The following is a 16198-nucleotide window of genomic DNA, read 5'->3' on the forward strand; positions in this document are numbered from 1 at the left end:
TTCAAAGGCATTAAGCATTTTAGAGAATATAAAGTACGCCAGGATACATACATTTCCAGTATATGTCAGACCACTAAGCGCATTGCAGTCCCATACAGGCCGATACAGCCATTTTTTTTTTCTTAAAAAACATGCATAGGCAGATTTTTTTTTTTTTTTACAGAATATAGATGCTTTATCACTGTACTTAATATGGTGTCTTGTTCACTATACTTAAAAATGCACCACTCATAAATATTTAATTCAGCAAGCCACAACCAAGACTTGATTTATCAACAAAAAAAAAAAAAACCCTAAATATAAACAGCAAAAAAAGATAGATGTAATTATTCCAGTTTTTTTAAAACTTAAAGAAAAGATACTCATTGCTAAATTAATAAGATAAGTGTTATATGGAAAGAAGGGCATTCAAGCACACTAAAGAAACCTGAGGTAAGCATAATCTGTACAAAATTAAACTGTCCTTTTTGGCATTTTAACAAATTTGCAACATTCTTTTTTTTTTTTTCTTTTTCTGTTTTTTTTTTTTTAAGACTGCCTAATTCATTTTATAGCCATTGTCTGACAAGAGTAGCAAAACATTATCAATAAATAGTCCTTATTTAGTTTGTACATCATTTTGTTAAAAATGTTTGATGTCATCCATTTTTAGTGCTGCAACTGTAAACGTACAATAGAGTAAGAAATTAGACAAAGTTTTCGTGTCCAGTAACATAATAAAAGACCTTTCATTAACCTATCTAGAAGTCCCCAATGCAGTAGGAAAACATGTTCATTCCCCTAACATTGCAGTATATACTAGCATTAGCTTTCTTTTTTAAATTTTTTTTCCTATAAGCATTTTTAAAAGGCATACCCAAAAGAGGTGTTTAATCACCACCCCCACCAAAATATAGTTTATTATCTCTCTCCCTCTTTATAATGATAGTGTAAACTGAATCCAATTCCTGGCCCCCAGAGCAAATAAGCTACCGTCAGAGGCAAGAACATCCAACTGCTGATATGCAGCAATCCCCATCATGCCCTGCAGCTCAAAAAAAAAAAAAAAGTGAACAGGAAGTGGTCACTGGATATTGCTGCTATTACTGCCATTGCTGTCCGTGCCGTTAGTCTCTGAGGCGAGAGCCTTGTTGATGGAGTTAAGGTTGGCATCAGAGGGCATGGCATCTCTGCGAGGCGGCATCCTCTCGTTAATTCGGTCTAAGCCCTTGGCCTCCTCGAAGCTAGTGATCTTATGTTGTGGTGAAAATCCTTTGATTGCTAAACAGAAAATCATTAAAAAAAAAAAAAAAGAAAGAAAAATCAGGTTAGCCAGAGGAAAACAAAGGGCACAGCTGTTGCATCAGGTGAGGTTAGAGATTTCGCAGTGAGCGAGGGAATCCTTTAGTAGAGAACAAAATGACGGGACCTGAACACAACACAACAGACTCCTTACCATACCCGAAGATAACCAAAAGTTTTGAAAACAGCCAATGTCTCTTGCCAACCAAAATGTCCTCTGCTAGTTAGTAAGATGTAAACATTGCTCTGGTTCTTCATGAGAGTTTAGATCAATGAAATCCGAAGTGGATATGTCAAGAGGAAAGCTGCTACCAGGGACAGGTATCTAGACTTAACATCAACTGGCCACATCATTGGCATGATTACTGCATCAGACACCCTAACCTCAGACAGACCGTAACATAGCCTTCCTCTGGCTATCCCATTGTACTAGTAATGGCAAATTCAGGAGAGTCAGGCGAGCTATGCCTAAAAGTCTAGTAGAGAGCTTTAGAGCAGAAGCTAAAAGGAGCTCTAAAAGGAATTAACTTTAGGGCATTTCCATGCCACCTCAGAATCCCAGAAAGACTTTGTTGGCAAACAACTCAACGGTTGCATGAAGAAAAAAAAAAAAAAAGAAATTATAAGCTCCTGTTTCTCTAACTCAACTTTGGAAGCATGTGGGGGTGACAAGGTAAGAGAAACTGAGAAAAACCAAGATTGGATCACTAAGTAGAAAAACGTTGTCCGCCCTTCAGCAGCAAAACAGGTCAAACTGATGTTCATCTGGTAACCATTACTGCCTAAATCAAAGCAAAACTCTTTCTTAGTAGATCAATGCAGATGTAAGTGATGCTTCAAGAATAAGGGGAAAATGCCTTCCACAACTTTCAGCAAAAATGACAGGATTGGTTTGGGCCCTATTCAGTGAAAACATGGCATTCTCAAGGGGGCATATGGATATTTGATTTTTTTCATTAACCCTTAGTGTGCTGCAGAGATAGATCAGGCATTTGTGCAAGAAACTTAATGACTTCTTCAGTGGGTGCACCAACCAGTGAGCTGAAAACAGAGTACATACAGGGAACCAACAATGACATCAGTTTGCTTTACTTCCTGTGATGTGCAAGCCAGATACTGAAGGGCCAATCACCAGTGCTGAATTGGGCTACATCTCCATGGCTGATCGGGGACAATTTCAGGGTACCTTTATCCTTCCCACCTTATTTGGGGAAAAAAAAAAAGGAAAGCAGTTTCAAGCTGAAACTTTGCCAGCCAGTCCTACACAAATGTGCAGTGCCTTTCACTAATATGGATGAGATTCTTAAAAGATCACCGTTGCTTCCAAACTCATTAAAGGATGCGAAATAGTTTGTTACCCCTCTGCATTTTAAAGGTTAGCAAAATGGTGATTAGTCACCTGTGAGAGGAAGAAGATGGGGAAACGAGGAAAGACCAAGGCCCAAAGCAAAGCTTCTTAATTCTTCTCTAATTTGGTAATAAACTGCAAAATAATAGAGCTGTCTAATGAGCACCCACCCTGAATACTCAATTACTTTGACAAAATAATGGCACAAAGTGGTATTCTATTCTTTTTCTAAACCACTGTGAATATCATTTCATCATAATGAATAAATACAGAAGTTTGTCAACATGATAATTTATGAAGCGATTTTATTAATTTAAATGGTAAAAGAGGCATCCCAGGGTTTTAAAAGCCAATAGGGTGAGAGCATAGAAATTGAAACTCTAGCTGGAACAATGGATATGTCCCGAATGGGGCTCCGTCTCTAATCAAATCTCTAACCCTGGTCTCGAAGAATGTGCTCTGCTGTAGTTGCTGGTCAGACAATGGGTATTAGCAATTTACATTGGTAGTATACTTAACACAACACAGAGTCACAGAAACCACAGAAAACAGCCAAACTATCAACAAGAATGCACACTGCAGATTAGAATTTGCCAAGAGGAATAGAGAATTCCCACATAAATAGCAGTTTATTCACTGCTATTTAGGAAGCAGTTGTATTTTCTCTTACAGTGCTATCATTTCCCCTACCGTAACCAAATCATATGCAAATTCGACAGTCTAAAGTGGCACTTTTTACATCGGATTGAAGGACCATATGCACACAATTTTGGGAAAAAATAAAAAAAAGTGATCTTGCAAGAACAAAATACAACTGAAGAATTTTGTTTTAAAGGGGAACTTCAAAGTATTCTTTTTAAAATTTCCGGAGGGTATGGTATGGATAATATTAAAAACTATTTTGATAGGCAGTCCTCTCATAACTGTATATTGCTCAAGCACTTGATTCAAAAGTAATTTCTAGAGGGCCAACGCTGTTGTCCTCTTGCAGCGCTAGGACACAGTGGGTGGGGTACAATTCCTGATTCTCTGTACGGCGCCTAGCACCATGCCCGGCGCCAAGCAGACACTCAGTGAACCATCAACTGAGTGAGGACTGGACAGCCACTGTTCTTGTCATGGCCACGGCCACAGCCACTGGGGATTTTTGAACTCTTTATAATATCTTAACGGTGCTAACCGTCCTACAAATACCAGTAGGTTAAAATTTGTAAGACTAGCAGAACTGTTTATCTCAGACATAGCTGTCTCACGTTGGAATATTTTTTTGAGACATAAATTAATGTTGAACTACAACAAAGCACTATTCAAATGAACACTTTTTTTTGGCTAGAAACTTCTGGAGACGAGATTTAATAAAGCTATTTTTCTTCTCTTCTTTTCAGTGCTGACTGAAAATGATTCGAGGGAGGGACATGGTTCAGCTCAAAGAATATTATTTTATGTGATATTTGTCAAAACAGCTGCCATAACTCCCACCCCACATCGTTCAAGCTATGTAATCCTTTGGTTTTCTGTGACTATACTAGGTTCGTTGTGTACAAAGTCAAACATAGCGTTAAGGGGAAAAAAACACACCAACAAACCATAAAAGGACATTTTCCCCTTTAAAGCAAGAACATTTTGGTTAATACTGAGCCACAACTGTTAGCCCAACACCCACACATCTGTACAAGCTACAGCAAAAAAATAAAAAATAAAAAAAAAAAATGAATACACCCAGCAGAGCCCTTATCTGTTGCAGGTACAACAGAAAGGGGACTGGCCAATTTACCTTCATCAGCCTCAATAGCCTCAACAGTAGCTGAAGAGAAGAAAGGGGGTGCAAAATGAATGAGAAAAATGAGCAGAGGATTTTTAACTCTAAGAACAAATCAGTGACGATCAAGGGAGCTCAGAGAATTAATGTTCCTGTAAGTGCTGGATTCTGGCACAGACAACAAAACAGAAATGGTAAAAAGAAAGGAAAAAACATGACAAAAATGAGAAGTTTATTTTATGAGCTGGATACACCAATCTGAGTGAACTGTGTTTGTTCATGAAATAAATGACAACATGGTCAACCCTTTTGAAAAACAGGACGATTTTCTTTTATTTAGATTGAATCAGTGAGAGACGAGGTCAATCTTAGTCTGACACAGAACGTATAATAAAACCACTACTATGCCTGGCGATTTATGATTTGAAAATGCCAGACAAAATGGCACAACTCGAAGCAGCGTCATAATATCAGTGGGATGATTCACACTATTTAATATTAAATAGTGTGATTCCTAGTGCAGTGGAAAAGTAGAGTGTGCGCATGTGTGTGCGAATCTAGAGGAAGAATAAAATCAATGCATCTGAGCGGATAGTGCATGTAACTCCTTTAAAGACAAACACAGAGCTTGTCTGGAGTGGTGAGAGAGAAGGGGAAAAGGTGGGCAACAATATATATAGACTGGACTTCCTTTGCCAGGGAACCCAATTTAAAGTCAGTTTTCCTTACTGGCATACCATCTATGGAAAGGAAATTCTTGAAATGCTACTATAATCAAGTGGTAACATGTCAGTTGCAGTAATAATTCTATCAGAATTTTAAAGAGGCAGCTCAAATACTGAAACCTCAGCATACTTCAGAGGCAACACTTTAAAAGCCCATTGCTTTCTCAGCAATTTTCATAATAAGGTTAGGGTCTATATTCTCACTAATACAGGTGTATGAGTCTTTCCATGTTATTAAGGCTAGTTGATATTTCCCTAATTAAGGGCTAAAATGCAAAACTTCTCTGTAACTCCAAAATGTTTAATATTAAAATTCTACCCCTTGGCTTTAATTTGCATATTTCTTGTAATTTAAGGTTTTAAAACTAGAGCAACTGCCAAATGTGCACTATAATTTCCTTACAGTGCATTCTAAATTCCTTCTGATAAAAATGTAAAATGTTTACCACCATGGAGAAAAGCTAAACAGTAAAGCTTTAAGCAGTTTCTTCTTTTTGACAATTTGAAATCCAGACAGTGGATTTTGAAATTGTTTTAATGGATGTGGTTTAAAATATATATTGCGTTTTCAAGTTCTCAGGACGCATGAGGTTCCAGCCTATATGTCTGTTATATTGTATGTGTTTGTGCATGCGAGAGTTCCACACAGAATAACAAAAACCAACGGATTCAACATAAAGTAACAGAAAAGAAAACTGAATAACCTAATTTAAAATACAAGTGAAAATCTAGAAACAAAACAAAGAATTTTAAGAACTTAAATAACTTAATTTCAAAAATAAAGCAAAAATCTGGAACCACACCAGCACCAACGTATCAGTAATATGCACTGCCCATTATTAAATGTATCCTTCCAAAGCAAATGTGACCCATAGTCTCTGATAATACACTCGCTGTACCTTAAAAATGTGCTTATCAGAAACTATGCAGATTTCAGTCTTTTAGGTAGTTGTGCATTTTGTGCATACAAATGATCCATTTATGCTAACTTTTTTAGAGAGCATGTTTATTTTGGTGGGAGAAATTTTGTTTTTTTTTAAGTTATTAGAATAATTTTTAGTTATAAATTCAAGGGGAAATTGACTTCTATGCATTTTCCTATCTTCATTTACAAATTTGTGTCTTTTTGTGGAAACCAGAGACACTGATTTTGGAATAAATTCATGTGAACATAAAGAAAACTATAGTGATGTTGAGCATGACTCTCTACATAGAAGAGGTGTGTCTAAATCATGTAACCATAGGAATACTTGTATCTTCTAGATTGAAGGACAGAGATAGGGAAAAAAAAAAAAACACAAAAAAAGATTCAGGGAAAGATATGGGAAAATAAGCAAGAGGCTGAGATTAGTTTTCAAATGTTATAACGGATTTTTGTTTTATTGATTTTTTACTCATTGATTTAATTAAAGTCTAATCTAATAGCAAATTTTCATCATGTATTATTAAAATTGGAGTCTAATTAATGATAGTATTGGTTAAAATAGATAGCAAGACAAAATCACAAACGTAAAAGAATATACAGTGCTCTGCTGTCTGATGTGGTGGCCATCAGTCACATGTGGCTATGTAAAGCAAATTAATACAAATTAGCTGAAATAAAAACTCCCATTTCGGTCTCTCAGTGGTACTAGCTGTATTTCAAGTGCTCCATAGCCAGATGTTGCCAGTGGCCTCTGTACGGATACAGAAATTTCCATCATCACAAAAAGTTCTACTAGACAGCACTAATCGAGAAAGCTACACATTTTAATTAAAAAAAAAAAAAATCTCTATCTTAAAAGAAGATATTTTTTCAAAAATGCAATGTGGTTCTACTCAGTCTCTTATGTTTTGGATGGAGAAATCAGAGAAAAGACACATATGACTCCCAGCTTCTATTCAAGTAGATAATGAAGTCACCCTTTTGATGGCCTTCCGTTCTCCACTACAATACGACCTACGGCCGTGTATTTACGTGTGTGTTTATTTATTTTTTTCAATCACATAGATGGCCAGAACATTTAGCAGAAACGTAATTGAAAAAGTTGTTTTTAGCAGCGGAATGGCTCAAAGCTGTCAAAGCTATCCCGCGTGTGGCCAACCTAAGTGGGCTGTCCCGGGCCTGCAGGTGCGGTGACTGCGTACATGGGCGATGGCGGGGTGGGCGGTGGGTGGGGGCGAAGACTGCAGTCCGGGGACGAGGGAGTTATTCTGTCCAACAGGACTGGACTGATGGGGGGCTTTCAGCCCTTCTTCCGGCTGAGAAGAGCTGAAGACTGAGGCCGCCCTTACGTGGGTGAATAAATCAGGGCTCTAAGGACCCCGCGGCCTGAGCTGCCCTGCACACACTCGTACCACTGGGCCTGCTTACCGCTTTGCAGTGTCTGCTTCCCTCCAGAAAGCACTCCGCTGGGGAGCATGCCCGTGGGGGTCAAGCCTTTCAGCGTCAGCACACTCTCGCTCTCTTCTCTGCAAAGGCACAAGGGGAGGGGGGACATTAACTTGGATTTTCTTTCAAAAAAAAAAGAGAGAAAAATGCATAGTGGAACTCGCATTTACCTCCACCTAGGCTCTCTGGATTTTTTTTTTTTTTTTAAGATTTTATTTATTTATTTGACAGAGACAAAGCAAGAGAGGGAATACAAGTAGGGGGAGTGGGAGAGGGAGAAGCAGGCTTCCCGCTGAGCGGGGAGCCCGATGCGGGGCTCAATCCCACGACCCTGGGATCATGACCTGAGCCAGAGGCAGGCGCTTAACGACTGAGCCACCCAGGCGCCCCTCAAACGTACTGTTTTTATACACTCATAAGGAAGCCATGTCACGTCAATGGACAGCTGCCATGCTAGTTTTTATACACTTGCGCTGGCTCAGCCTCTCCGGAGTCCCAAAGATACAGAAAACAATTCATATTTTGTAAGCAGGCATCGCCATAGAGAGTGTTTGCTGGGCATCCACCGTGACACCCATAAATATGTTAAAAATGAGCCCCACAGAGTGCTGATGTAAGTTTTCCAGCCAAGGCTCAGCAGAAATGAGTGGAACTTATTTCTCTCCTGAGAGAAAACCAAAGAGTATATATGAGAGATAAAAACAAACAAACAAACAACTCTGCAGTTTATAGAATAGGGAACTAGAAGTTACATTCAGGGGGCTATTAAATAATTTTGATATCACATGATAAGTAGACCAATAATGACCACCAGCCAGGAAAGCAACCACCTTTTCTTTTCAGCAGTGTTTCCCCCCACTGATTTGCTAATAGAATATTATTGTCTTACTCATTGTGACGATTGTTTTACGGTCTTCTGTACATCATCATTTCAATGCTGTTTATTAGTCACAGCACTATTAATCACTTTGATTTATTAACAAATCATCATGATTAAATAACCATGAAATAGGAGTACGCTCATCTCTTTCCACGTAGCAGACATTAATTCTACAATCAGAAAGTGTTTATAATACAAACATATATATAACATCTGCAATATGTAGAACTACCAAAGTCACGTTTTTATAAAGCTATCTCACGTGACCCAAACAGAATTCTTAAACTATCCCCCCAAACCAGCTACTTCCACAACCTTCCTTCAACTTCATCTTTTCGTTAAGCTTCAAGAATCACCCCTTCGCTCCTGGCATGTCCTCTCTCCACCTCCTCGCACTTCCATTCAGTCGGCAAACCTTGAGGGCTCTACCCTCAAAATATTTCCAGCAGCTTGCTATTCTCACAATCCTATCACTTCTCTTTTTAAAACAGCTTTATGCAGTAGAAGTAACATCCCATATAATTCATCTATTTAAAGTATGTGATTTAATCAATAGTTTTTAGTGCATTCAGAGAGTTGTGAAACAATCACCTTAATCAATTTTAAAATATTTTCATTGTCCCCAAAAGAAAACCTGTGTCCATTAGAGTGGCTCTCCATTTCTTTCACCCTTATATAACCACTAATCTACTTTCTGTACATTCGCTTCTTCTGGATGTTTCAGATAGGCGGAATCATACATGTAGCCTTTCACGGCGGCTGACTTCTTTTGCTTCCCACCAGCATCTCTTGCCTGGATTTTTCCAGCAGCTTCTTTACTGGTCTCCCTGCTCCATCCTCATCACACTCTCTGCCCCCATCCCTGTCTATTCTCAGTGTAGCAGACAGGCTGGGCCTTTTAATACGTATGCAGATCCTGCCACTTCCTATTCAAAGCTTTCCCAAGGCTTCTCCTCTCATTAAGGGTGAAAGGCAAAATCTTTAGGTTTGACCACAGCCTTTCAAAACTAACTCCCACCCCATGCTCTCCTAACCTCACCCATCTGTTGGACTCCATTTCCTACCAGTGTCTACTTCCCTTAGTGTCCCTCCAACACATCTGGTACACCTCGCCTCAGGGCTCTACCCTTGTTTGGCACACTCTCCCTCCAGTATCTGCATGGCTCACTACCTCCCTGCCTTCGAATCTCTGCTCAAGTATAGCCCTCTAAGTGAGGACTTCTTTAGAAGGCTATTTATATACTCCCTATCTCCCCTTGCTGATTTTATTTTTACCTAAAGCACTTATTACCCCTGAAAAACTATGCGGTTTATTTATTCTGTTGTTGTTGTTGTTGTTTTAAGTATCTAGACCAGAACAGCACCTGGTACATAGTCCACACTCAAAACACATTTATAAAAGAATGAGTAAAAGGGAAATAGAATGGAGAGTGGCAGTGTTAGGTTTGAGATGGCCATTAATCATTGTTTGCCCTCATATAGGTACTGCAACCTTTTCAGGCTTCTGCTGTCAAACCAGGAGAGATCACATAAAGAAGAAATCATCTTAAATGCTAATATATGGATTTGGAAATTGGGAGTACCTCTAAAGAAATGAACATATCTTTTTCTTTGCATTCATATTTGAAATCAGGCTTCCTTGCTTCTTTTCCTTGCGGTTGCACACAAAACCCAAGCTTTCACAGTTTCTGGTAGCTTTCTGGAATTGGGGATTCCTCAATTCCAACCATGTCCGCTGAGTTCTCACGCAAACAGACACTTCTGACCTCTGCTGTGCTTCCCACTGATGACCACACCCCCCTTCCGGAAAGACTCTTTGCCCAGGTCTGGAACACTTTCTTTCCTGGTTCTCCTCTTCCTCTAGCATCCCCTTCTCAGTCCCTTGGATGATCTTTTTCCTCTGGCTCCGCACCTGTGCTTTCTAAAATGGAAGCTCCCAGCCTTGTGGGGCTCGTACCCACTCGAAACCCAACTCGAGAGGTGCTGTAAGTACGAAATGCACACAGGGTTTCGTAAACTTAATACAAAAGTAAGAATGTGAAACATCTCCTTCAGAAGTATTATACCGACTACACGTTGAAGGGATAAAATTCTCAATGTATGTGTTAAATAGAAGACATTCTTAAAATTAATTTCACCCGTTTCTTTCTACTCCTTTACTGTGGCTTCTAGAAAATGTCAACTTACAGATGTGGCTCACATTATATTTCTACTGCAAAGCACTGTTCGAGAGGATTCTTATCTTTTTCTCCTACGTCCACTCTCTTTCACAGCGAGACCATCCACTTATGCTGCTTTAGTCTTGTGTTCCCTCTCATGACAGCGTTTCCTACCCTCGTCTCTCTCTCTAAAGCTCCAGGGCAGAATTCCTGCCTGTCTCTGAACGAATATTCCACCGGCACCCCAGAGGAAAATAGGCCCAATTCAATTTATCGTAGTCCTCCCCCAAAATACCTGTTAGATATTTAAATGGAGAAATACTTCCTCTTTCTTAGATAACAGCACTATCATCCTATCCACCGCAGAGGCTAGAATCTGTATGGGATATTCTTAGAACATATCCTCTCCCTCATCACCCCTTGCATAGGTCAGAATTCTTGGAGCAAATGACAGAACCTACTCTGGCTAATTCTGACAGCAGAGAGATGTACTAAAGGATATGAAAGAGCTCACAGATCCAGAGAGCCAGACTTGAACTCTCTGCAGCCCAGAAAAGTACCAGTGCCCATCCACGCTGCGGAATCTGCTGCCGCCACTATTCAGAGCCAACACCTAGGCTCATGTTAATGTTGTGTAGTTAGCCCCCAAAATGCTGAGAAAGGAGCTCTTCTGCTGGCCCCTCAGGTTTCACACCTGAGAGAGGAATCACTGTCCCTCCATCACTTCCTGCCTCCTCACGATGCTCATTTTGAAACAGACGTTTTCTGTGCGCTCATTTAATTGGTGGATCGTAGGCAACACGCCTGCACCCACCCTGCCCACGCTGCTGAAAGACAGCGTTCTGATTCCCTTGTAACGTGGCAAATTACCACAGTGTAAGGGACATGCTGGACAGCTGGGCCTGACACATTTACATCCATTCACATCCACTCATTACATTTAAAAATTTCCAGCTCCACAAATTCCTTTTGTCTCCTCCTTTGTATCTTTCCTCCTATAGCCCAATTGGCTTGGATTAGTTCAGTCGCTTCCAAGATGTCCTCCCTGACGTCAGTAAGTTGTCTTGTTATCCAGTCCTCACGCTGCCACTAACATAATAGCTAAACATGGGTTAGAGCATGCCTCCCATCCTGTGAAAACCATCCTGTGCCTCTCACTGCCTCCATGCAAAAAATTAAATATTTTACCATGACCATGCTATTCAAGGCTATCAAGGATCTGGACTTAAATACATTTTCAGCTTCACTTTTCCCTAGATTCCTCACTTACCTTCATGTCTTAAGACCCAGCTCTTTTGAATACTTAGAATTTAGTCAGACACTCAGTGGTGCTGCACACTGAGTTTGGACACATTGCTTCACTTGCAAGCTTGCTGTGTGGATTACTGTCAAATGCATACACTGCGAGGCAGGGCACCTGGCACTTAGCAAGAGCCCATAAAGCATTGCTTTTAGGACCATGTGACTGTGTGCTTGATGACTTAGCTCCCAGGCATGCCTGTCCCACAATTCACCACCTAATGGAATCCAGCCCATCCTTCACAGCGCTCCTCCAATGTCAACCTCTTCAGGAACTTTTTTATTTTATTTTATTTTTTCAGGAAATAGAAGAGCTCCATGGAGCCCTGTCTTCTTCGACAGCAGAGCATCTCTTCATGTATTTAGCTCACATTTCATTGTCTTATATTAGTTTAGAGTCCACATGTCTGTCATTCCAGTTTGGTATTCATTGTGCCTGATTCAGTATACCATACACGTCTTAACACTCAATCACTACTTACTAAGCTTCACTGTCTTTTCTCAGGCTAGACACCCCCTGCATTCGGCAGACTTAGTATAAATGCTTTTATTATAGGAGAGCAATACAATATACCTTGCTTTTATTTCCCATCAATGTGTGCAATCTCAGTCAAGTCACTGATCATCACTGGGTGCAAATGGACCATTTCTCAGCTGGGAGTAATTCCATCTATGCACCTATAGAGGCAGGGGACTGGAAGCACCTTCCAAGTTTAAGACCTACCTATGATTCTATAGCATGGCCCCTACCAGCTTCATATGGTTTGAAAACTAACATGGATGGAGACAAATTTTTATATTAAGAAAGGCTTCCCCTTCTTCCTTAAATATACTTTCACTTGGAAATTTTGGAGCTGTTTTTACTTCTCCCCACAGAGACTACAGATAGAAAAAAAAAAATCAAGGTGTTTATTGGTAAATGTGAGGCATGATAAACAAGCAAGTGATTCTGCAGAGGTACCAGTGGACTTCTGATCTTCACATGGTCTTTCGCTCCCACAAGACACTTTTCCAGCCACATAGACCTCCTTGCTGGCCCTCAAAACTGCTAAACTGGTTTCTATCTAAGAATCTTTGCACCTGCTATTCCCTTTGCCTTAAACACTCTTTTTTTTTTTTTTTTTTAAAGATTTTATTTATTTGACAGAGAGAGACACAGCGAGAGAGGGAACACAAGCAGGGGGAGTGGGAGAGGGAGAAGCAGGCTTCCTGCCGAGCAGGGAGCCCGATGCGGGGCTCGATCCCAGGATCCTGGGATCACGACCTGAGCCAAAGGCAGACGCTTAACGACTGAGCCACCCAGGCGCCCCTGCCTTAAACACTGTTAACTCTGCGTCTTCATGAAGGTCACTCCACACTTCCTACTCAAATGCTATTATTCAGAAAGTTCTTTGTTGGCCACCCACTAAAATAAGTGCCTCATCTCCCACTTGCTATCCCCCCATATTGCCTTTTCTCTTCATGGTATATAATCAATGCTTTAAATGTATATCTATTACTGAATGAGTGAGCGAGTCCTGGAAATTCAGTCAGGAATATAAAGCATTACAGCACAGGCAGCCTCATTCATTAGGCTGTAAGGAGCAACGATGCTCTGTTTTCAGCTTTCACATGACTTTTCAGGGTTTGATTGGCCGATGCAGAGCTATTATTGACTTTGATTTGGTGTCTTTAAGGAAGGATGATATTGCCTTTCATCTTTTTCATGGCTCCTTGCTTTTGGCAACAAGCTATTTGGTTATTCTCTAGTGACTCTACCAGGAGTAGACTAGACACAGCAAGAGGAGAAATCCAAAGAGCCCATATAGCTACTCCAGGAGGAAGAGTTGAGACAAAAATTTGGCAAAAATTTGGTTATGAATCATACACTATGGAAATGGTCTGTTTTGCAAGGTATGCCTATTTATCCTTGTTAATGAGTAATTGTGAATTGACCATATACTCCTCACATATAAATATGCCATATTTCAAAGTTTTTGAGGAGAAATATATTACTTTGTCTTACCTAATAGTAGATAATAGAATTTAAATAAAGAAAAGTGTAGTTAGTTCTCTTCAAGAAAACATTTGTTTTCACAATGCAGGATCAGTAATAACATGATTCATGATCTATTTAAAAAATAACTACTGCATGCGAATTGAAACATTAAATAACTATTTTTCTCTCAATGACTTATTAGACTAATAGAGATTCACATGAACCAGCTCAATGGTTAATGTTCATTTCCTAGAAATCTAGTGAAATGCACCTGATAAATTCACCTTTTACCACAGAGCCAGAATGAAAAATAAAATGAATTATAAGAGCTTTCCTATTTTGCCACAAGTTCAACCTATTGTGAAATAAATGTTCTAAAGTCCAGGGGCAAATAGTGATAAAACGTGAAATAGCCCATTTAAAGGCTTCTTCTAAGGAAATGATTTGATATATTTCAATTTGACTAAGAAAGTGAGGAATGAACAATCCCATTTAAAAGAAAAGAATAAGAAAAAAGCAAATTTTCTAGTAAAGTACTTAAGTTACCAGATTACAGTATTAGAATTTTTATTAAGTGACACATAATCACATTCAAAACAGAAATACCAGAACAATGATCCCACCTGAGAACCGAGAACACTCGGGCCATTTTGCCTATTGCTCGGATCTTGTTCCTTATCACCTCCTTCCGGGCTGCAGCTGTCGCTCCTATATTTTAAAACAGAGAGTTAAGTAGTCAGTGACCTTTTATCTAACTGTAATTATTTTACAAGTTTAGATATATAACCGACTATAGTAAGCAAAACCATCTCCCCTCCCCCCCCAGTGGATTTATCTCTGAATTAATTTTAAAAACCTATCCATCTGGCCATTAATACTTGGATGTGGTTCTTGAGAGGTCCCCAAAATGCCAAAGCGCAACTTTCGAGATTTTTCCAAAGGGAGGTGGGTAAAGAGAAAAATCATGGAGCTGACTGGGTAGGTTCCTATGCTTCTCTTCTGATTGAGTTCCCTTCTCTTCTGTTTATACAAAGAGAGTGTGTATTGGCAAGAAGAATCAAATGAGTCACCAGGATTTTCTACTCATTTCCGGACTCCATGCTGAGAAGACTACTTTAGGAAACTGCTTTTTCTAAAGTTCTCCCTTGAAGTGATGAAACTAGGGAGTCTCAACTCCCTAAGTTCCCTGAAACCTCATGTATGTTATTTAATGGCCATAAAACATTTGTTTTAGCACTTGATACTCTTTCATCTTCTGCTGGTTCACAAGTTCTAGAGGGGAAAATGGAAAACTACTGCATTGGATTTAGTGAGAGATGGTGGCATGGTTTGTATTTTAGTACTTATGTAAAAAGTTACACACGGGTCTGTCTGAGTAACTTCGACCACTTATTGTATTTTCCAAATGAAAAAAAATTAATCTATGCAGGTTATTGTTACTGTAAACATTTTTTATCATGTTTTAAAAATAATACTATATGATCTTTAGTGAATCTATTTTATTTTTTATTAAATTCCTAAAGCATGTTTGGAGAAGTGCACATCACAGGAAAACACCTCTCTTCTATTATAATCCAAGGTAAAGGGGCTAAGATATCTTTTTTTATACATTATATGGGACTTTGTAGAAAGTGTTAACACAAGAAGATTGTTTTTCCAGTTCTACTGCCACTAACAAATACAACAAAATATTCTTTTCAGATAATATCAGAAATGTTCCTAATCCAAATGAACAACTTAAGTCAGGTAATTTGTTCAGAGACTGCAGCCCCTGAGTGTTAATTGGTATAAGTTTTGGTCTTTTAATCTGTGATGAGGACAAGCTTTCTGACCTTTTGGGAAGGAAAGAGTTCTGCTTTTTCTCATCTCACATTTAGGAATGTGATTTGGAATCTTTCTCATTGTTTGGTGAGAGTCAAACAATTAATCACCACCCTAACATTTCTCTAAGAAAGAAAACACATCAACACACACAATTTTGAACTGTCTGGAGGAAAAAGAAACGAACAAACAAAAAAACAAACCCTCTGCTTTTCTCTCTCCCCAAGGAAAAGGAAAACATAACGGGCCACTTTCTTCTCCCGAGGGGGTGAATTTGCCAAAAATGCTCTTAGGGCACACCCACCTCACACAACCATAAGTATTCCCCAGAAGGTGCGGACCAGCGAGCCAGCTTCTTCACCCTGTCTCTCTGACCTGAACACAGCCTGTATTTTTGACCATTTCTTTCTCTCTTGTGGCAGCCACACCATGGCAGGTATCTCCCAACATACTGCCTGGCGGGACTTACTACTAGCAGCTATTCTGCCTGAAGATGAGTAGAGGAAGTTTCAATGCATGAGAGAAAACCACTCTCCAATCCAGTTTTTCTAATGGTTAAGTGGAACCATGGATTCTC

General features: G+C 39.5%; 1 protein-coding gene across 8 annotated transcripts in view; it reads right to left on the reverse strand.

Moving 5' to 3' along the window:
* Nucleotides 1-464: 464 nt before the first annotated feature.
* PPP3CA (protein phosphatase 3 catalytic subunit alpha) overlaps nt 465-16198 on the reverse strand; it is a 309291-nt gene continuing 293557 nt past the window's right edge. For 6 of the 8 annotated variants that reach the window (XM_036095790.2, XM_078069002.1, XM_078069003.1 and 3 more), the window contains 4 exons: nt 14424-14508; nt 7467-7564; nt 4404-4433; nt 465-1260 (listed from right to left, as the gene is read on the reverse strand). In XM_036095790.2, coding sequence (XP_035951683.2) covers nt 1064-1260; nt 4404-4433; nt 7467-7564; nt 14424-14508 — 410 coding nt within the window. In that variant the 3' untranslated portion in view covers nt 465-1063. The remainder of the gene's footprint in view (nt 1261-4403; nt 4434-7466; nt 7565-14423; nt 14509-16198) is intronic. The other 2 variants (XM_078069001.1, XM_078069000.1) reach the window with 1 other exon arrangement.

The sequence above is a fragment of the Halichoerus grypus genome, chromosome 3 (assembly GCF_964656455.1).
Source record: "Halichoerus grypus chromosome 3, mHalGry1.hap1.1, whole genome shotgun sequence".
Classification (NCBI taxonomy): Eukaryota; Metazoa; Chordata; class Mammalia; order Carnivora; family Phocidae; genus Halichoerus; species Halichoerus grypus.